Source organism: Zootermopsis nevadensis, unplaced genomic scaffold (genome assembly GCF_977971745.1).
Source record: "Zootermopsis nevadensis isolate Lab colony 2312 unplaced genomic scaffold, Znev_1.0 Znev_ptg000005l, whole genome shotgun sequence".
Classification (NCBI taxonomy): Eukaryota; Metazoa; Arthropoda; class Insecta; order Blattodea; family Termopsidae; genus Zootermopsis; species Zootermopsis nevadensis.
In genome coordinates, this window is record NW_028259137.1 from 148,582 (window position 1) to 171,390 (window position 22,809).

Below are 22,809 nucleotides of genomic sequence, written 5' to 3' on the forward strand. Positions count from 1 at the left end.
GTACACTTACTTTTTCTGACCAGTTCTTTCTTCCGCAGTTTTTTTCAAAAAAATTTCCAAACCGTTTTGCTCACATTTCAAAACTTGCGTTGTTGATGATTGGCTGTTGCGCAATATCTGTCTGCAGTCTATACTTATATCATTGTGAGACGAGTTTTAGTATTCGCTATGTCCGACAGATGTCGCCAGCGTGTAAGAACACGTATCAGGGTATTGATTGGTATAAAACATTGTTTTTGGGCTTTGAACTGTCTGTTTGCCTTGGATCTAATTAAACATTTTATGTATGATGTACACAATTAATAACAATAATTGACACCATCTGCAAAACTGAGTGGATACAGTCAAAAAAAAAGAAAAATGTGTTGCATAACCTCAAAAAAGTCTGTATAATTCAAAGAAAGACACCCAAGTATTTCAGTAAAGTTTGCAGTATATTCTTGTATATGTGTATTGTTAAACAGGACATGAGTTTATGAAACGATAAGTATGTGTACAACACTTAGAATGAGAATTGTATGTATGGTGCATAGACACTGAAAGTATTACTTCTAATTGAACTTGTTGGTGATATGACAATAGTACAAACAGTACATAATGACAGACTAACTCGATGACAATAGTTCCGAGGCTCATTGAAAATTTTCCTTTTTTTAAGTTATACTTTTCTGCATCAAGCCTTGAGAATTGTAAATGCTAGCTGCAAATGCAGATCTACAAGTCATCAACTTCAAATATCTCATAAACTGTTAAATTACTGCATCAGCAACTTACACATCATTAGATTACATGCATTCATTTTTATTTAATTGCATGGATCTCTAAGGTAGTTGGATGGTAGTAGGATGTGTTATAAGTCTGAATAATACAAGTGCAATTTGTACAGTTGTAAAGATATCACATAGTATAAGGTTTTACATAAAATACAAATAAATCCACCCATTAAATTCTGTTGATACATTATACTACCCATTATAATATATTATGACCAGAAAACGTTAAGGAATTATTTGTAATGTATTAATAACTGTACATAGTTATGCACTTGCAATACCAGGAACTCAAACATACCATGTTTTTAACCCATTAGACTCCAGAGAGGTCACTACAGCTGTTTCTGTTCTGTCCACATCGTTTATAACACCAAATAACAGGTGTGAGAAGTTAAACAGCACAGACATATATTGCCTATGATTATGATGGTTTGTTGTTCAAGAAAAACAAGAATGTTCTGTGAAAAATTTATTCAGCCTCATTGACCACTTTCTGTTTTTGTTTTTGTTTTCACCTCAGAAAGAAGATTCTTTATGGATTGAAGATAATGTAATGCTCCAAGCATCAAGATAGGTCAAACATATAAAATGCTACCAGAATTATTATCCTGAATTGGGAAGGAACATATAAGTAGTGTTGTTATTGATCATGTACTAACCACAAATGCAAAGGTACTTGGACGGGAACCTACGTGTGCTTCAGGTTAGAATGCACACGTTCTTATAGATATATTTAGAGACAGGGTTATTTCAGAGTAGAGAATGAATGTAGTGCTGAATTTTGAGTATATTTTTGCCATATGTCAACATATCTTTGGTATAAATGACATGTCTATGAGCAAATGGGTATGAAAGTTGAAATTTTTGCAACATAATGAGATTGCATCTTATTTTGCCCCATTTATCTGAGTAGTGCCGTCAGCTGCAACTTTAATATTAATACACACCAGTGCGTGCCTTCGGGTGGTAAATTGTAGAGAGTTTAATACTTGCATTTGTTAACATTTCTGAGATATGTGATAACATAAATATCAATTTGTTTCTAGCGTACAGAAAGAACTAAATTTTGTGGTGAGTTTTGATCCAAAATGTACCATGAAATTTGATTCCAAGAGCAGTAAGGCAGATTTTCTCCAGATTTGTTCTTATAGGTCCAAAGTTTGAGGGTAAAATAATGTGAATCTTATCAAAGATTCCAAAATTATTGCCATGTTATGTTTGTTAATATGACATGTGTGCCATTTTTCTTTTGTGTATACTCTCTGAAACTTGGTAATATCTGTAAAATGTTGATACCAGATAAGTAACTCAGTAGATGTACGCTACTTCATTAGGATTCACATATTAAAACTGACTAGCTGGCGGTAGCATAGCTACTGGTAGGGCCTTCCTAGCCAGATTGGTCGAGGGGGAGAGGTCAGACTAAGACAGGTACCTTGGTCCTCCAGGTTGGGGGTTAGTCGCAAGGCTAACAACCTTGCACCGTAAAAAGGAAGATGTTTCAAAACCTCAATCAAAGCCTGACAGATGGACCTAACATCCGAGCAGAGGATAGGACTGAATGGAACAGGAGCCCATGGACCGAGTATGGACCGGAGAGCCATAGAAGAAGAAGAAGAAGAAGAAGCATCATAATTAATTCTGCCAGTGTTGTCACTCCATTTGTTGACTTAATATAGAATGACCCAAATGCAAGAATTGACTTCTCTTTCACAGATGTATTCTGATTATTATTATATTATATTTCTCCATTACTGAAAACCTTCGTTGTTAGAGGAGAAACTTTCACATTGTTTTGAAGTTAGTCAGTCTATAAATTTTAGGCTTAACTGTAATATTTTCTTCCTTTGTATCTATAAACAATTTTTAAAAACATTTCTAGTATGAATGTGTACATGATTGATGGTCGCACTGTTAGCAGGCATGTGGTGCACATGAGGATCAAGAACTATGGGGGTAAAAGGTGAGAAGCTTAGGAACGTGATCTTGTCCAGGAGGTTTATGGGCTGGTGCAACGTATTGCTGTGGGACGCAGACATTTCTGTTAAACTTGAATGTGGAGCTGGGTGCAGTACTGGGCCAGGGAAAAGTTGATTTGGATGTTGCCAGCATTGTGTTTACATCCATTGGCAGACTTATGGTTGAGCTTGTTTGTGCTTCAAGAAGCATCTGTTCTAAGCCCCATCTTGTTGGAATAGCACTCCACAGTTTCCTTACACTGGGTTGCAAGTGCCAGGGTGTGAATAATGGCAAACTCACCTTCACGTGTTACATCTTTTTTTTAAATGTAGTTGATAACAGGAACGGTGTGATTGTGTCTGCTTCGTAATAAAAAATGCCATTACCTTAATTCTAGAAGGTGAAATTATGGAACTATGACTGTTATATCTGTTATGAAGGAGTTGCCTCTTTAAAAGTCAGGGTTAAGATAAAAGTTCAGTTTTAGTTTTAATTTCATTTGTTTAATGTACTGACACTAATGAGCAATATGTGAGAACAATTTATGAACTCTACTTTCTTTAAAGTATTTCAGTGTCTGTGGAGGTGTGAGTAGAACCAAAGATTTATTACAATAGAAATTAGTTTTATATAAACAATTCCATGATAACATTACAACAAATGCCCACCCCATGACCACAGTCATCTTGTTTACTGTTTTTGGAGTGGTTTTATTGTCCTCTTGTAGTTCATATTGAATTTTATGAAATTCAGTCAGTCATTTCTATAATCATTAAATAACTACATACACATGGATACAATACTACAAGACCTATTCTTCTTATGAACTGAGGAAGATGGTTTAAAGTAGGAGCTTAGTTTGTAATGAGCCTGTGGGCAAAATAATTTTTACGGACTCCTAATGAAATTAGCAGCTGCAGAACCATGGAATTCCAAACCGAAAAGGAACAGTTTGCAACGCATGAAAATTGAAGTATTTGCTTTGTGTATAACATTTCATGATTTTTACAGAGTACTAACATCAGAGAGCGCTAATAGCCAGAGTAGCTGATGCGCCTATCAACCCATAACCTATAGCAGAGTTTGTCTTGTGATGCTGATTGATGGGCAAGGTGCATTGCAGCTGGCATTCAGAGTTAAGGAGCTACGTGAGATGCTGGCCCTTCCGGACTGTCGCATTGTGTAACCTGCCACATTTTGAAGCTGTCCTTCCTCTCGTGCCAAGTGAGTGTATAATAATGGGTTTACACACAGTGTGTCATAGTACAGGAAGCTTTTGTGTATTGGCTCTGTCATTTGAGTCTGTAAGCTGTTGTAGCCTACTTTGAACCATAACAAGTGAAATTAGATATCAGGCTCTCATGGAGATAAATAGAGAAGTTTGCTATCTTCTGGAGTGTTGCATCATGTAGTCTGGTAGAAATTCACTGAAGTTTCAGAGGCGGTAAGCACCTTTGATATTTTAATCAATTAATACCAGATACATGGTGAAACATCTGTAAGCTTCAATAACTCATGCCGCAATAAGACTGCAAAGATATAGTACCGGGTCTACAATTTATGCTGTAACGGCCTTGCTTGCATTGCGTGCTCGGCCGAGTGCACTGTTGGTGTGGGATAGAGATAGCGTGTTATTCCCGTGAGTCACAGGCCAATCAGTTTCAGTGCCGCTAGTATCAGCGAACTACGAATATTTCTCATCACTAATACATGTTATTACATTAATTGTTCTTACCTTAAATCACAAAAGATGTTCAAAGTGACTTCCTTGTGCTTGCAGGCAAGCTTCACATCTCGTTAACATATTTCTAAACACTCGACGAAGCTCTTCTGGGGTAATTGCCTAAATCAGTTGTCGAATATTTTCTTTAAGTTCTTCTGCAGTGTGCGGATTGTTTATATAAACTTTGTTCTTCAGCATGCCCGACAGGTAAAAATCTGGGGAACGTGGAGGCCACTGATCAATAACTTGTTCACCAAACACTTCTCTTAATCTTAACATCGACCGATTAGCTGTGTGAGCTGTAGCATTGTCTTGCATGAAGAAACCATAAGTCTTTTCTTCATTGGTCATTTCTTGGAAAAAGGGTCTAAGTATTAAATTTACATAACGTTCAGAATTTATTGTTTCATTATAAAATATCGGCCCTATTATTCTCTTGGAGGTAACTGCACACCAGACTCCAACCTTAATGTCATGAAGAGGATGTTCATGCAACTGATGTGGATTTTCGGAACTGTAGTAGCGGTTGTTTTGACTGTTGACATATCCACTTAAATGCAGCCATGCTTCATCACTAAAAAACAATAGCTCTCGATTAACAATCCCATCATGCACGGATCCCAACAACCAATTGCAGAAACGAATCCTAGCACCAGTGTCAGGATTTGTGAGTCTCTGAACAACAGTGGTCTTATATGGTCCAATTTCAGAAGTCTCGTTGCTGTGTGAGCAGATCCCAATGACACGCCAGATTGTGCAGCTAAACGTGCCAAAGATTTCCTTGGAGTTTTTTCTAAGAAAGCCCCAATTTCATCCAATTTCTCTTCCGTCAATACACTCCGTTTCCTGTTCTTCTTTTTATCCAAAACTGATCCCGTACTACGAATTTTTTTATTAATATCTCTATATTGGGCCTGCTAGGAACACTTTCACTGGGAAAATGTCTGCGATATTTATGGCGGCATCTTCCGTAGGATGAATATTTGGCATATGTTTCGACTAAGAACACACGTTGCTTAATACTGTACACCATATTATCAACGTCAATCCGCGACGAGAGACACAGTGAAACTGATTCGCCTGTGACTCACGGGAATAACACGCTATCTCTATCCCACACCAACAGTGCACTCGGCCGAGCACGCAATGCAAGCAAGGCCGTTACAGCATAAATTGTAGAATCATCATCATCAGAACTGTGGTCCTTTTCTGGTTCTAATTTGAATTATGAGGTACGATCGGAAAGTTTCTAGACTGCGCCTATAAAAACCCGTACACTTATCTCAGGTATTAAATTCATCCATCACCCTCGAAGTAGTTCCGCTGGGAGTGAACACACGATCCCAGCGCCGCTGCCAAGCCTGGAAGCATCCATGGTAATCTTTCTTTGTCAGCCTGTCAAGCACCATCTGCGATTCTGCCTGAATCTCTTCTATCATCTCAAATCTCCTTCCCTTTAGCTGAATTTTCATCTTTGGGAAGAGGAAACCTTAGAAAGGAAGTTGGGGTCGGTTCTTGCAAGATCTTTGAGCTCCTGACAAACGAGAAGTCGATTCTGCTTCTGGTCCTCAGACAGGAGCCTTGGCACAAACTTGGATGCGATGCGTCGCATGTGGAGTTCTTCCTTTAGAATCAGCTGACAGGTCCCATAGCCTATCCCAACAATGTCGCACAAGTCGTTGATGGTACGACGTCGATCTTTGTGAATAGCCTGCCGAATCTTCGTAACATTTTCAGGCATTGTGCTCGAAGATGGTCGTCCAGAACGCTCGTCAACATCGACAGAGGTTCGGCCATTTTTAAAACGTGAATGCCACACAAAAGTTTGTGCACGACCCATTGCGGACTCCCCAAATGCTTGCTTTAGCATTTCATAGGTTTCCGTAGCCGTTTTGGCGAGTCTTTGGCAAAATTTGATGCACATGCCATTCTGAAATCGCAGGAGGGTCGGTGTAATGCACTACCAAAACGCCCGTAACTAAGAAACAAATGCCGACTGGCACACTGATTCACTATGAATGTAGGCCGCACCCCCTAAAGGCAGAAGCTCGTACTACATCCGGTTCGCCCGCTATTGACACAGTCTTGAAACTTTCCGATTGCACCGCGTACTTAAATTTTTCCATGTCCTCCTGTTTGTTGTTCTCAGAGTTTCTGGCTTCTTTGCCTGAAAACGAATATTCTGATAATATTTCTTGCTTGGCAGCTCATATCTTAAAGTGAAAAACCCAAAGCAGGGAGAAATCCCCCCCCCCCCCCACATTTAATCATGTGGTGAATAAAACAATCTAGTGATGAAAAGCAACCTAAGAAATATGTCCTGTGCACATGATATGAATCTATTACCTGTGGTATTCTTTGTTGTGTGTCATATAGCATGTTCATCTACCGACACCTTTACAACTTTGTGTTATTCTGATGTAGTGTCTAGATGGTAGGAGAAGCACATCGCCATCTGTGATTTTGTAATTAGCATTATTTATTGACACTTTCTTACTCTGTGCTGAGAATACTTTGGACTTGAAGGGATGCTATTTGTGTTTGGAATGAATAGGTTTAAATAAGATAAGTAATTTGGTTTTAAATGTTCTCCTACATTGACTGTTGGTGTGTCATGGCTTGTTTCTTTTAATGTTCCTTGTTTGGGTTCAGATTTGCAATAAATTAGTTGCTTCAAATAAGATTATTATAGGTTATCAGTTACTTTGAATTCGTACTGCAGTCTCTCGTTCATTCGATAAAAATTACTTTGGTGAAGTTTGTTTGATACTGATGCTCTTCTTACATATATGTGGATGAAGTGCCCCTCTCATCGTTCCAGTCACCACTTGTCATTATTTCCTCGCCAATTGAACTCTGCTTAATGAGAGCCATTTTATAGGAGTTATGATAATGCAGTTAGAAAGGAAAGTTGAAGAGGCACTAGATGAGTATCATTTTGGTTTTAGAAAAAGTATGGGTACTCGAGAGGCAATTGTGACTTTATGTTTAATAATAGAAGGACGGATTAAGTAAAATTAAGATACAATTATGGCATTTGTAGACTTGGAGAAGGCTTTTAACAACATAAAGTGGAATAAGATGTTTGAAATCTTGAGGAAGGTAGGGCTGAAGTATAAAGATAGACGAGTTATTTACAATATTTACAGTGTCCAGATGAAAGGTATCCAAAATAAAAAAAAATTATATCTGGGAAACTAATTGTCAAACACGTATCCAGTTTATGTCATCAGAAAGGAAAACTCTGAAAGTTTTTTCATGCGTGGCTTACATGCATGCGCCAGCTGGTGACCTTCGGCGAGCTCAGTAACAATATGAACACCACAGGAACAGGCTCTAGGAGGTTTGTCCCATGGGGAACCAGGCCTGGTCACTCACATTTCTATTAACCTGGTTGCAGCATGAGTGCATGAATTACCTGTCATTACTAAACATGTAGTTCAACAAAATGATGGGGAAAATTGTCACTTAACAATGGCCATGGATCTCATTGGAACATAAATGTACCCCAAAGAGTACACTATTCCAAGCTTGCTTTTAAGCTTGCTAGTAAAGATAAATAGTAGCTTATCAGTACATAGTGTGGTAATATCTCAAAGTCATGGGTGGCAGTTATGATCCATATTCTAAAATGGCTGCAGATTAACTTGTCAGAATTTCCTGAACCCATGGGAGTGACACGCAATTTCATCTTGCCTAAAATTTAAACACCTCGCCTGTGATGTGGTATAAACTTACACAGTTTTTAAAAATGAAATGAGAACCAAATCCTTTAACAATATATACAGAATTCCTAGATCAATTTACAGTTGTGCTAAAAGTCTGACATTCATACTATTCTAAAGAACAAGGTTTGATTCCTGGCAAAGGCAGGAAATTTTCCTTTTCTCATCACATCCAGGCTGACCCTGAAGTCCATTTAGCCTCCTATGGAATCGATTAGTATCTTATGCTCCTTCCCATGTGGTCAGAGCATAAAGCTGTACCTCCATCCCCCATATGTCATCGTGTGGTGATTAACCTTTTATGTGTCGTTCTGAAAGAGGGGTTTAAACCCTGTACATGGTGGCTGCTTGACGGTCTTTAACTCTGGGATTTATGATTTACTAGTGTTTTATTGCAATACATGGTCAGCTGGGCAGAACGTAAGCCTGGACACAATTGATGAAGGTTGCTTAAGAATGAGGACAGCTTTGCCATTTATTTACATTAACATTACTTTGTGCTGCCACAGCTCTGAATTTGGGGACTGTTAGGATCTACAATGCTTTTTTGTCTCTGTCTTGTATCATGTCCCTGAAAGTCTGCTTATGCTTTGGGTTTTTTCAAAAATTGACGTTATTTACACTTCAGGAGATTCATAATGTAGTAGGGTTTGTCGGTTTTTAAAAACCGGTTTTTTGGATAAATTAGTAAAATTCGAAAACAGGTTTTTAAAATTTAAAAAACCGGTTTTAGATACTAGAATTAATATGTAAAAATTAATTAATTAAAAACGTTAACATTTTGACCTGAAATCGCTTCGGGCACAAGCATATTGTAGTAAAACTAATCTTCATGAGTCAGGCTGAAATTAGTTCCAAATTATTAAATGGTTTAGAAGTATGAATTCAAGAAAGAAGACAAGTTGGATTGGTAACCCTTTTGCTATATTTACAAAATCCACAAAACATTTCAACAAAGAAATCTAATGTATTTCCACTAGCTTCAAAACTCGATATTATTAAGTTATCTGGAAAAATATTGTCTAGAATATATCCAAATTCTTGTATGGAAACAGATTCCGATGATGAATATATCGGAAATGGAGAAACCATTAATCAGGACAATGCTCTAAAAGAAGCCATGGAAAAATGAATTCATAGGTTTCTTGAGGAACCTGAAGAAATAATATCAAATCCGAAGACACTGAAGGCCGAATTTTCAGTATTTGAGGCAACCAATAAAAGAACAAACAATTTAGATTTATTATTTAATGCCCTGAAAATGATAAAACCAAGTTCAGTAGCCAGTGAGAGAATATTTTCTATTTCAGGCAATTTTGTATCTAGAATAAGAACAAGATTAAGTAATCATTCAGTGGACATGTTATGTTTTTTGAAATCATATTTCCTGAAGAAAAATACTAAATGAAATAAAAATTTATAATTTATATTTTGTTCGGATTTTAGTTTTCACTTATTTGGTTTTGTATGGAGTATATTTTACTTTATTATATTTTTGTAGTTCCATAAATATTAAATAAACTGAATAATTTTGAAATAAGTATAAATATTTTTTACTGTTTTAATTATATTTCGTTTTTTGTAAAAATTCGAAAACCTTTTTTTTTTTTTTTTTTTGGAATACTGGAATTCGAAAACCGGTTTTTTCAAAAGTCGGTTTTTGTATAAACCCTATAATGTAGTGTATCTTCTGATTATCTTGAATTCCTTAAACTCCTCTTTTCCACAATCTGAATGATTCTGATTTTAGCAGAATTTATTTTCACGGTTCTTTCCCGTCCCATAAATTGAATTCCCTTTAACCATCGAGGGATTGTTATCCTTTAATTTATTGTTTGCATAAGCGTTTGTTAACTTCCATCTTGCTAGCTTAATGATGTATCTTGTCTTTTACTATTTATCTTGCTGTTACACTTTCTCTCTCTTCTGTTTCAAATTATGTCACCTTAACAAACATTTCACCCTTCTTTTCCTCTTTCTTTCTTCAGTCGTGTCCAGTTACCTGTTCATATGCCCATGTCCCAGTGAATTTAATTTTTTTCTAATTAACACCTTGAGACACATTTTCATAAAAATATTAATGTCTGTAAACATTTTGTCACTTTAAGTGTTCATTCACTGTGATAACAATATGAAAACTTATCTGAATTTTTGTGCTTAAAGAACAATCTTGAATTGATGACAAAAAAATCGTAAACCACTATCTGCCATATATGTGACTCCAATGATGGATTCTTTCATTCTTCTTGTAAGACAACAGAATCCCCTTTGTGTGTATGTGTATACTGGAATGTTGCTGTAAGGACTTTCCAGTGCATCTGGGTTTCTTTACTGCTGTGCCAGAATTATCTCAGAAACGTTTTCTGTTGTCACTGCACTCCCCTTCAAGTGTTCATCTCTTGCAGCTGAAGGATCAGGTGCAAAAATGTGATGGGTCCAGGTTTGACTGAAATTGTTTCTTTGTGCATAAAAAGATCACTCGTGTATGGGTGGAAGAATACCATGACTTTAATAATTATTTTCATTAATATGTGAAAATGAATGCCTTATTGAGGTATAAGTAAGAGTTTAATTCTTAAACATCCTTTTTGTAGTGTTTCAAAATCTGTTAAAGAGAAATCACATTCTTCTTGTACTGGATCCTTTTAGTAATGATATTGTATGACTTATGTTTTGACTCCTACAAAACCTTTTTTTAATATTAAGTATATCACCAAATGTTATTTTTATCATCTTCATATCTTGAGAATACTGGCAGAAATATGTTCTTGGTATCGCATGTTGAGACAAAATTATTTTAATATTAACATTGTTTACTACTTTACATTTTTCAACATTTTTGGGGCAGTAAGCAGTGTCCATGCTTAATAAAGTTACCCTCCGGTTCATCTTAAGATGCAACAGTAAGAGCCATAAAACCAGTTTCAAAGAAATTGCAGTTTTCTAAACAAAGAATATTTTAAAGCCACTGCATTTTTATTTTGTGGTCTCCTGATGTTGCACTGTGAAATATTATGCCACTTATGCTCTTTCAGAGCACCATGCTGCCTCAATCTTCAGGGTTGGAGTAGGATTTTGGTAGGCTGTGTTACTAATTTATTTCAGACAATGAAAATTTCAAGTGCTTTATTTTTCTTTTCTTCACACTTTTTATGCATGCCTTGCAACTCTGACAAGGATTTAAAACCTAGTAACTTAATGTAAATTCTTCTGCACCTTATTTCTGTCAACATTCACAGTGAAATGTCATGTGAATCATGGTCTCATTCTGAAAGGTTATGTAGCTATGGATATTTAAAACTCAGGATGATGTGAAGTTCAAGAGGAATATTAGGGTAATTCATGCAACTTTGTGGAATCTGGATTCTTGTCCATTTAACAGTTCCTCATAGGCAGTTCATAACTTTATGTTAAGTAAAAATCGAAAAATAATGGGCCGCTATCCCAACGCTTTTACTAATGTGTAGAATAGATCAATATAGCCAGGTAAGAAATGTTTCCTTTTGGTTAATTATATGAACGAAATTCGTTTGGTATTCATTAGATTTAACTTTGACGTCAAAGAGTAGGAACACCTACCAGCATCTCTATGTCTTTGTGTAATTTGGAGTTTCTGCATGTTTCACATGGCCCTTAATCACATCTTAAGATTTTGAAATATTCTCTTAATTTTGCTTTAGGAATTGATTCATTCAGCAAAAGAACACGTGGTTAGAGACTGCCAAACCCATCAACTAAAATAATGATCTAGCATGAGTATGTCACAAGTATCAAAGAAAGAGAAGCCATGTCTTTGGAATGATTCTCTTCTCACTGGGAAATGGAGCTGAGTTTGGATTTGCTGTTTAGAATCTTGTCAGGTACGCTGCAGTTATCACGTTGACTCTTTTACTTTTTCTCGTACATTTTACTTGAATGAAATGCATGACATCTGTATATATATTTGTTAAATTTATGAATATTTATTATTGCCATTTCCATGGTACAGTGACCATTTGTTGTTAAGGGACTTTTCACAGTGTTATAACTATTGGCTCAATAATTATGTTTAAAGAGGTCAACTGTGCTCTTGTGGTTAGTAATTGCTGTTTGCTTGCGGACACACGTCCCTAAAAGTGCTCTAATAGACTGAACTACAAATGAGTTGTTAAAACCTCTGCAGAAGAATTTCATGCTTTAAGTGCACCTAGGTTTATAACTGTCTGACCTGAATGGCCTAATGTGCTTTAGTGAATTTTGTGACAGAGAAGTGGGTTGCATTTCTTTAGCAGTTAAAAATAGACAACAAATTAAAAAATATATATATTTTTTAAATTATTATTTGTGCATTACATACTTTACTATATGTTGTTAATATTTGTTTGCAAGTGAAGGGATGTAGAAGTTAAGTTTGAAAGTTACTGACAGACTTTACAGGAACAGTACTATCAGGAAATTTAATTTTGTTAAGATTTAAGGTTCTCAATGGTTGTGAGTAGGATGATGACTGTGTTTCGAGTTATAGAGTTATGCAGACTGGTAGAAGCTTACCAACATGTCAGAGATCCTGGCTGTCCCCATCAACAGTGTGATGACTCTGTGGTGCTACAAGCCACAAGACGCTGCCTTTGAATTTTGGTAGGTCTGTAAGTTACGTAAACTGTGTCCTCCCATTTCCAATCATTCTGCACTCTCTGCCTGGGCCTAATTGTTCTTGTATCACTCAATGTTCTCTCTTCATTCCCTTAGTTTATCACAGAAGAGACCTTTCGAATCAGAAGCAAAAACCTCTCTGCAGTCATCACATGTACACCCTGCTTTGTCAGTAGATTGTTTCGAAATGTTAAATTTTATCAAACGTCTGGCTTGAAGGCCATGTTCTTGTCTGAACATATGAAGGAATGAAGTAGACAGTAGAAGCTTCAAGGTTTCAAGTTTTAATGCAAAAATTAATTTAGTCTTACTGCAACAGATTGAAAATCAGTAACAATATTTCTATTTGCCTGCACTCTACAAGTGTGTACTTGCCAAAGCAAATACTTCATTGCTGTGGTAATGTACTTGGGCCCCCAGTAATTACTGAGGATTTGGGGACTCAGATGTGGAATGTCAAGTAACTGAACATTAAATTCATAAAAATCAAACACTGGAATGGCAGTTATTAAAATAAAATATTATCACTAAGTTAGGCATTGAACTCCATCATGTCAGATACACCATTAATGGGAATGAGCAATTTAACTTTCTAAACATCAGTGAAATTTTGTGTGCTACTGCAGGCTGGCCGGCATGCTCTATATAATAAAAATTTTCTGATTTTTGCAAATACTTTATGTTCACACACACAATTGAATCTACATTGGAAGAAAGTTTGCTTTACATGCACTTTCATGTCATACCAAATGGATATTGGTGTACAGTATTTATGTTGTGTTGTTGCAACATTTTTTGTGTCACATATGGGAGTTCTTGAAATAAATCCATAAAGTCTTACTTATTAAGAAAAATCACCCTGTCTTGCAGAAGTCTTCAGTTATGTTTCTTAAAAGTTAGTTTTATTCTAAAAGTTCCTTGCAGAATTCATTGTGAGTCAAATAGCTCAGTCAGTATAGTGACTGGTTACTGGCCAGAAGATTGGAGTTCAATCCCCAAGAGGGGCAGAGGATGTTCTTCTAGCCTCTGCGTACAGACTGACTCTAGGACCCACCCAGCCAGCCTCATCCCCAGTGGCTAATGGGGTTCTTTCCTGGGGATAAAGTGTGGCTGGAGTGTGACACTAACTACTTACCCCCTAAGTGCCAAATTGGCCTGTATGGGGATTGCTTTAATTTTACCTGCCAATTCATCATGACAAATTAATGAAAAATTTCTTTCATCCAAACAGTTTCATCACTTTATTCTCCTCCCATTGTCCCATACTTTATCAAACATATTTATTATTCCAAAAGAATAATGGTGAGGTGGTTAGCACACTTTGATTGTTACTATAGTTGGGATGAAACTGAATGTTTTGCCTATGTCACTGTCTTACAGGTATTATGTAATCCAAACACTTACTGACCCAGGAGGTGAGAAAGCAAGTTACAAAGTACTGCCACCTGGAAATGATATTTATGGAATGGGCAGTACGTGCTTCTTCATCTGCCGTCTCCTCCTACTCCTCTGATCCCTTTGCCTTTTAATTTTAATAGATGTGAAATGCAGAGATTTACCGCTACTACTGTACCAGGTTCAAATCTTGGCCCAATGGCTGACTATCCTGATTGAAATTTCTTATGGTTTTCCTCAGACCCAGTGAACAAATGCCAGGATAGTACCTTAAAATAGGCCACACCCACTTCCTTCCACATTCTTTCTAATTAATTATTCACTTTTCATCCTATTACTCAGTGCTGTATAATCTGATTGTTGGAAATATAATTTAATAAACCCTAAATAAATAATTTAATCTCTAATCTCAGTTGTTTCCATTCTTGGTGAGTATTTTATTTTGAGGTGAGCCGTCATATTAAACGGAGGTTGCATTCAAATTTTGGTTGGCAGCCACAGGGTGGGGCCCCAATCATTGCGTTCTCTGAATAAGTTTCATGATTCATTAAGGTAAGTAATGTCTACCCCTTGAAAGATGTTGCGTGATTTGTCCTGCCATTATTTTATGCATTGGCATACAGAATGTTATCTTGAGGCCTAAGGCCAGTAGTATTTAGTATCTCAATTTCGTCTTGTAAAAATTTGACAAAATCATACCACATTCTCTCTTTAGTGTCCCTTGTATGGGCATGATTGAGTTGGCATTTTTATTGTCACATTTCCACATATTATGCCAGGATAGTACCTTAAAATAGGCCACACCCACTTCCTTCCACATTCTTTCGTCGTTTACCACGGGATTCCCCGGGAGTCTGCTTCCGAGGCAAGCCTGGAATGCACACCAGTTCATTCGAGTGAAGTCGGGGCGGTCAGGTAGGTTCTGAAAGGACGAACGGCACGTGGTGTCGACGAAGACGGGCAGGTGATCTGAGCTGAGTACGGAGCTGTCAGATACACCGCGCTCTTTTGACCTATTGTATCGGTTGTCCGAGAAACTGGGCTGTTGGATGCGTCTCGCGGACTTAACGTAGAGAACCGCGGTGCTCTTCGAGACGTTGATAGCAATCCTCCAGGCCCTGAGCCAGAGCTCCAGCCTACTGAGGTAAGTCTGCAGATACCTGACGAGAAGCGTTGGGCTACGGGACGTGGCTACGAGAACCGTGTCGTCCGCGTACTGCGCTAACCCGACGTGGAGGGACGGTGTGGGTATGTCGTTGACATACAGACCGCATGGCACGACGTGTGGACGTGGTCGATTGGAAGGACATTTGGAATGTCCGGCAAGCGAGGTAGGAAGAGATTGTTTTCACCAGATAGAAAGGGAGGTTGAGGACGGTTAGCTTGTAGAGGAGGCCTTCGACCCAAACCGTGTCGAAGGCTTTGGACAAGTCCAGGAAAACCGCGCCGCTTAGCCGCTTCTCGTCAAACTTCCTGTCGACCCTTTCAACGAGGCGAGCCTGCAGTGTCGTGCCATGTTAGGGTCGGAACCCAAACTGCTCGTCACGTAGCAGTCCGCGTCCGTTGTCGCTGAACAATTCTGTCATTTAATGTATCATTGATTCGTCTTTTCTCATTTCAGTGTAAATTGCCGCTTGACAAATACTTCATGTAACAAGACTGGGTCGCTTGAATTTTCTATCACTGCGTATTTCTTCTGTGGCATGGAGCTACAGCTGGCGGCCGGCGTTCGAAACCCCACAAAACAGCTTTTTTATCTTTATTAACACCAGATGAGTGCCATTTTAAAACCCAGGGTTGGGGACACAAGAGGGAACAGTCTCGTCTAGGACGTCGCTATACGACATTGTGTCGTCGAGACATTCAGGGCTGCCCTTGAGGAAATGGATGTCAGGAAGAAGGCCATCTTTTGGTTTATCGCGCCGTGTAGCCTGGTACAAGTTTACCAACGCATCACAGGTCCTTGCTTCCTCCATCAACATCTGATGGTGGATGGAGGCTGTGAAAACCTCAAATCCTATAAAGTTAGTGTTGCTTCGAAGCATTCGTGCAGAATCCAATCGATATCGAATTATCTCCGTAGTGCAACCAAATACAATTCTGAATTCCCCTTAACCCGCATGAGCTCCTGCCTGGAACACTGCAGCAGTTATTGTCGAAATATTTCAGCTCTTTACGAATTTGACACGAAATATAAGGAAGGAAACAGAAGGCAAATTTTCACAACACCCACAGACACAGTACAGACGCACTCACTACTCGCTAATCTCACCGCTTGATATTTTCACTCTCTGGCGTGTCACACTTCCCACCAATAGCAGCCCTCTGTTCAACCAGGCAGTAAACATTCTCCCCGCACAACGCAAGAAAAGACTTCCATCCAGCAGGGTTTATCTCGTGATTTGTGGAGAGTATGTAATATGCAGTTACATATATCAGCTGGTAGCAGGAAACGCCTATGTTCAAGGTCTTGAAAAAGTATTCATTTTAAATTGTTTAATTACTAACATCACACACGCACACATACAGCAATCTGACATGGCGTCATCAAGTGAAAGTGGACTTCAAAGTACTGAGAGCAATGAATTTGTTAAACTTCCCACTGAGGTAAGATTTGTCAATATCTGCAGTGACATCTAATCAGTTATGCATAAGATTATGTATTTTATGATCTTGAATATTTTATTGTGATGTGTATTTTAATTTTTCGTTTTTAGAAAGTTGAAGCTTATGTGGTCACCTCTTAAAAACATTCTACTAAACAAATTTTTTTCATATTCCAGATTATAATATATATCCTGGAGTTTCTGCCTTTGTCAGACAGAATAAGTGCCTCGCAAGTGTGCCATTTGTGGCATAATGCATCAAAATACAACAAACTGCATAGGAATGAAGTAGTGGTATTTCAAGATGACCTCACTAGACCTCTACAAGTCTTCGAAAATAGTCTTGGAACATTTCTGCATTTTGTGTTCAAAAATGTAGAACTAGGAAGAAAATTAACCAAATTTTGGGATAGATTCTGTCCACAAATGCAGTCTCTTTCCATAGATACTTGTGATATATCAGAAAAGACCTTTATACATATTTTATCAAAGTGCTCACATTTAGAAACTCTCATTGTGAGGGCTTGTTGTGATCTTTTAAAGTCAGGAAGGGTTCTGGAGCAGAAATCGGATGTTATTCTGCTTAGTAACACTCTTGTCAAACTTAGGGAGCTAAGACTTGATTTCATTTCAGATTTGTCGGATGCCCTTTTCAATAGATTTATGGCAATTGCTTCCAATTTGGAAGATCTGTCATTGACAAGATGTCGGATCTGTTTCAATTTTGAGCTGTGTAAGAAATATTACCCTGGTGACATGTTAGAATCTGGCTACACAATGGCATCAGAAAGTGTTCTGACATTCGTTAATATATTAAAACACATTGAGTCAAAAGCAGGGAAGATTAGAAAGTTGAGTTTTGGTGTCACGGGCATTGATGATGCAGCATTGTCACAACTAGCAGAAGTACCAGAACTACATCTTGAAACACTTCATCTTCAGTGTTGCCTACAGCTGAACAATGAAGGCATACTCAGACTCACAGAATACCAACAGAGTCTCACTGAATTAGATCTAAGTCGTTGTCGTGGCATTGGTGATCCTTCTCTCATAGCTATCTGTTACAACCTAAAGAACCTTTTGACGCTCAATATAGAGGCCTGCCGTACCATAACAAACACAGGCATATCAGAACTGTGTCATCTCAAGAAATTAGTAAATTTAAACCTGTTACAATGTGATAAGGTATCAGGTGAGGGCATTGAGAGGGGACTTTGCTCCTCTGTAAATCTGCAGTTGCAACGACTTAATCTTAATGGACTCTTCTTAGATGAGAGAACTTTGTGTCTTATAGCAGAGAACCTTCCTAGGCTTATATATCTTGACCTTCGATGGTGTCCCAATGCAGTGACAGACATGTCTGTTCAGGCCATTTTCCAACACCAAGTGTTGCTTCGATTCCTCAAACTGACAATGTGTGACAAAGTAACAGATGCTGGACTCACAGGGATGGGGTTGAGAACAAGAGGAGAAGAAGTTGAAAATGGTTTCTCAATTATTAGATTGAAAGGTATGCTGAATATGTTTATATTTAAATACAGACGTTTGTTTGATCGTATAATTTAAGGATATCATTAGATAAACTGATTCATTGTAATCTATTTATTTTTCCCCTTAGGTTTGCAAGAACTAGATTTGTGTGGCTGCAAAAGAATCACAGATGTCAGCCTTAAGTATGCCTTTAGTTTTCTTGAACTTCGATGTTTAAATCTGAGTTTCTGCTGGCAGGTTAGTTTCATCAGGAAATGTAATATGTTTTGCTTCTGATTGGGTTTCTTGATATTTTACCTTTTCTTCTCAAACACAAAGTCCTTTGCTTTTGATAAAGTTGCACAGAAGTACAAGGGGCTTGTTAAAAATGATCATTTACAAAATTTTCAATGCTACTTTTTCTTTGTACATTTTACATTTTGATTTCAGGTAACAGATGCAGGCATCTCAGATCTGGCCGCAAAGAACCCAAGCATTGAAAAACTTGAAATTAACTTTTGTAACAGAATCACAGACAGTGGCATTATTGAACTTGTGACGCATTTGTCAAGACTGAAACATCTTGAATTGCAGGTATATGTCACTTTATATCAATTAAGTTAACTTGGCACATAACACATGCTGATAAAGTTAATAAGCGAGAACCCAGGATTGTATTTCTGTGGTTCCTCATGATTACTTCAGATTATCAAATTATTTTAATAAAACATGTTTTACAGATAAGTCCTTCAGATCTGAAACTAAACAAAGTATTTTCAATCATAATAAATAAGATAAATAAAACATTTTTAGAGTAGAATCTGTGATAGATCATAATGGGCTTAAAGTTTCACAGTGATACATTACAAATCTCCCCATAAAAGTATCTTCCAAATAAAAACCATATAAAAATAAAGTATTTAAAAATAATTACCATTTGGGGATATGGAAAATTTGCAGTGACAATGAATTCCAAATGAGGGAGTTTATCATAAAAGAATATGTTATTAATTGTTATTCTGTGAAATATTACAATTTTGCATTTCTAATCTGCTCAGTGATGGCGTTGTGTTTATCGTGGCCAGTACACAAGCAACTGTCATATGATATGTTTACAATTTTCTTCAAACTTCTCTCGATAATTGATACATAGCAGTGTGATTGTTATCTGTTGCAAGTGCTAAATAATGGGTACTATCTCCTCCACAGGGATGCTCCGAGCTGACACATGCAAGCCTTACAGCAATTGGACAGAGATGTAGCAATCTGAAGTTCCTGAATATAAACTGCTGCTGTGGCATGCCACTAGATAGGTCAGAATGTTTGAAATTATGCCTGCTGTATCTATACGTAGTTCACAGGCGGAACCGGCTTTGAAGAAATTTAATAAATCTAGTATAAAGGAATGAATCTAGTACCTCCACCAGGAAAGTTCTGCTCTTTGTTGTGACACTAGTAACTGCTTTTATTTAGTGAAAATGAAAATTTGGCAGCGAAATATAAATTTTTTTCTAGTGATATTTTGATGGCAAAGATAATGACCAATAGTGAGAACTTGCAGCTTAATGATTCATGATGAAAGTTTTTGATTTTACAACATTTACAAAACTTTGTTTGAGGTTAGATTAATGGTGTTGAAGTATGGACTGGAAACATCTGGTTCCGGACGCAGTCCGGTGATGGGCTCTTGTGAAAACAATAATGAATATTTGAGTTCTGTGAGAAACAGGGAATATATTATAAGGATGACAATAAGCTTTACAGTAAGGACTCTGTTTCACAGAGTTGGTGAGAAATGAGAAATAGGAAGGCATGTCAAAACGCTACATTGGGTCCAACCTGTCTTAAAACCCTGGATTTTTGGCTCAAGAATCCAGCACCTTATCCCTACATTTCCAGGTCACCCATTTTAAGAGTGTGAACTACTTGTATATCTATGTCAATGCCATTATATACCATTCTGGATAACATACAAACTAGTCTTATGTAAAGAATGTCAGATTGTGGTCTCTGATAGTCCCACCATCAAGCTCTAATGCATGGCTGATTTCTGGGAGCTCCATCTACACGCCTGTCTAATGTGTTTTACATTTCTCATACACCGGAGCTGTCAGTGAAAGCTTACATTGGACCGGTACACTGCAACGGAGAGGGTGGGTTAGGCGCTGAGAAGGCAGCGAAAGGCTTAAGAAATGTCACACACACATGTAGTTTCAGTTGCGGCCCGTCCATAAAAGCTGCAGCACGCCTATAATTTTTCGAATATTGAAAAAAATTATTGTTTTGTGTTTATGTAATTTGTAACACTATATCATTATTTTAATATTGCCCCTTACGTTGTCATTATCAACCAATCGGCTGAACGGACAGTGAGTCCACGGGTGAGGAGTACGAAGTAAAACGGAGCTATCATCCGGCTGTAAGGATTTCAGCGCGGCTAACCGTTCAAAATGGGTGCTCGGCGGGCGGTGGAGTGAGGGGCAGTTCACTGGTACAGCGCGTATCGGAGCTGCAGTCCCCGCAGCCGGCTTATAGTAAACACGCTTGCCCGGTACCACGTGTTTTAGACTGGTTTCGGTATCACAAACTGTTTCGTGGTTATTGTTAATGAGTGTTCAGTAATTCTGTGTGCTGACTATTTTGACGTAAATACGTCTATAAGGAAGGGTCATTCGGCAAAAATGTGTATACCAGTCCAGAACCCCTGTAACTGTTTGACTTGAAATTTGAACTGGCCAGAAGATCAATGGTGAAGGCCCCCCCCCCCCCCCGCTAGCAAGCCATATGTGGAGGTTCCATCCCCAGCAAGGGATTTGGTATGCAGGTCAAAACACATGGCATTACTCGAGTGGACATAGTCGACAGCGGGCTTTCAGCCAGTAAACCAAACTTTTGTACCAGTTATTGAAATAGTGTATAAGATTTTCTTTAATTTCAAAAGTAAAATTATTCTGTTTCTTACATTTGTTGTCCCTGTATTTATTGATATACATAAAAATTACCACGTCAACCCTGAGGTGATCCTTGTTCCCCACTGACTCTAGTTCGGGATATACGAACGTAACTATCTCTTTCTGCAAGAACAGAGAAGGTAACAGTAGTGAGGAATTATAGTTATAGAAAAGTGGCGCCCAACGACGTGGGGCTACGACGATCGGCCACAACGCACTGTATCGGCGTCGAGATTGGACAGAAGAACACAGGCACAACACTGCAAGTATCACGGGAGCATCAAACGAGCCCCCGCCTTTCCGGAAATCTGCCGACTTCGAAGTGAGCAACGAGATTCAGGGATTCCAGCACCCGCGAGGAGACGTCGCCCGAGGAATCAGCCGCTGACCCTGGCAAGTCAATTTAAGGAGGTTTGGAGCGGGGAGGAAAGCCCACATATACGCTACGCGACAACCCTTCGGTCACTCCAAGCACAAACAAACCCCCTCCAGTGTGTGCTCCGTGAAGTCAACCCCAACAGCAGCAACATCATCTTCGGAACACCAGGTTGGCACAGAGTTTAGTTAATTAAAATGTATAACCAGAAGCAGCTGAGAAACAACCCAGTGGATGTAGCTCCCTCAACACAGAGCTTGAGATTGATATAGCATCACCTAGCATACATGGTCAACCATCTCCAGTTTATGACACCGAACCACAGACCGAAAAGGAAATCCTGGTAGGTGACAGACACGGGGAAGTTATCGCGATCAGACGGGGAGAGAGTGCAGCAGATGAGGGACAAGCCGTAAATGCCGGGGTAGCTTTACGGTCAGAAACCAACTTAATAACTAATGATTCCTTACAGAGAATTATGGATCTAATATTAGAAAGCAACGAGTCACTGAAACAAAGCTTGAAAGATGAGAATACTAAACTATCGGAAAGACTAACGAATAAATTTGAGGCAGAGAACAATAAACTGGCTAAAACTATCGAGAAAGTTAGAGAGGAAACTGCTAAACAAGCCGAATATTTCGAGGCGTCCCTACGAGAACTGTCGACCAGGTTAGAAAATAAGTTAGATGCGTCCATAACGGCTTTAAACAACAAGACAGAGGAGTTGGAGATTAAGACCAGGGACCTATCAAATGAGGTATTAAACATAGAAACGAATGTAAACAAAGAAATTGAAGCGGTGAGAGAGGACATCGCCCGTGTTAGGCAGGAAGTGTCGAGCGAAATTGTAGAATGGAGAAGGGAAGCTACGAACTCCGCGTCAGCAGGACAAATTTCGTGTCAGTCGCATTCCAACAATGAGCAGGCCCGTGGTGGCAGCCCCACCCCACATCTGCAACAGCCTGCCAGTGACCCGCTAGCTGTAAGGCATGCTTTGGTTGAAACTGAACATCTGTTGCATGCGAGTGCTGATGGGCGGTGCATGCAGAATGAAAGTATTCATGTAAGTGAGTCACCTAACTCAAACTTAAATCTCAGGGCAGATATCCAGAAATTAATCGCTGTAGAAATCCCGTTACCCACTTTTGTAGATGCTACGGCGCAAAATGCTTTGTTCCATGTGAAACAACTTGATG

The 22,809-nt window shown here is 38.4% G+C and overlaps 1 protein-coding gene across 17 annotated transcripts; it reads left to right on the plus strand.

The window, feature by feature from the left end:
• The first annotated feature begins 138 nt into the window (after positions 1–138).
• LOC110838013 (F-box/LRR-repeat protein 4-like) lies at positions 139–21,244 on the plus strand. 17 transcript variants are annotated; one of them, XM_087343215.1, is made up of 10 exons: positions 162–826; positions 1,091–1,476; positions 3,744–3,956; positions 11,861–12,040; positions 12,685–12,797; positions 14,193–16,814; positions 16,991–18,323; positions 18,432–18,541; positions 18,734–18,877; positions 19,493–21,244. In XM_087343215.1, exons 6-10 carry the CDS (start codon positions 16,746–16,748, stop codon positions 19,658–19,660), a joined length of 1,824 nt encoding a protein of 607 aa, XP_087199341.1. In that variant the 5' UTR covers positions 162–826; positions 1,091–1,476; positions 3,744–3,956; positions 11,861–12,040; positions 12,685–12,797; positions 14,193–16,745; the 3' UTR covers positions 19,661–21,244. The 17 variants fall into 17 exon arrangements, with proteins under 17 accessions (XP_087199337.1, XP_087199339.1, XP_087199341.1 ...); XM_087343217.1 differs by having other exon boundaries at positions 15,829–16,814; XM_087343214.1 differs by adding an exon at positions 2,695–2,913 and having other exon boundaries at positions 11,861–16,814.
• The last annotated feature ends 1,565 nt before the right edge of the window (positions 21,245–22,809 follow it).

What these genes read in the sequence shown, in the direction of transcription:
- LOC110838013 (XM_087343211.1), top strand. Translation starts at nt 16,746, where the DNA reads ATGGCGTCATCAAGTGAAAGTGGACTTCAAAGTACTGAGAGCAATGAA. An exon ending in CTCAATTATTAGATTGAAAG is followed by an intron (nt 18,324 to 18,431) that starts GTATGCTGAATA and finishes TTTTCCCCTTAG; the next exon opens with GTTTGCAAGAACTAGATTTG. An exon ending in TGAAACATCTTGAATTGCAG is followed by an intron (nt 18,878 to 19,492) that starts GTATATGTCACT and finishes TCTCCTCCACAG; the next exon opens with GGATGCTCCGAGCTGACACA.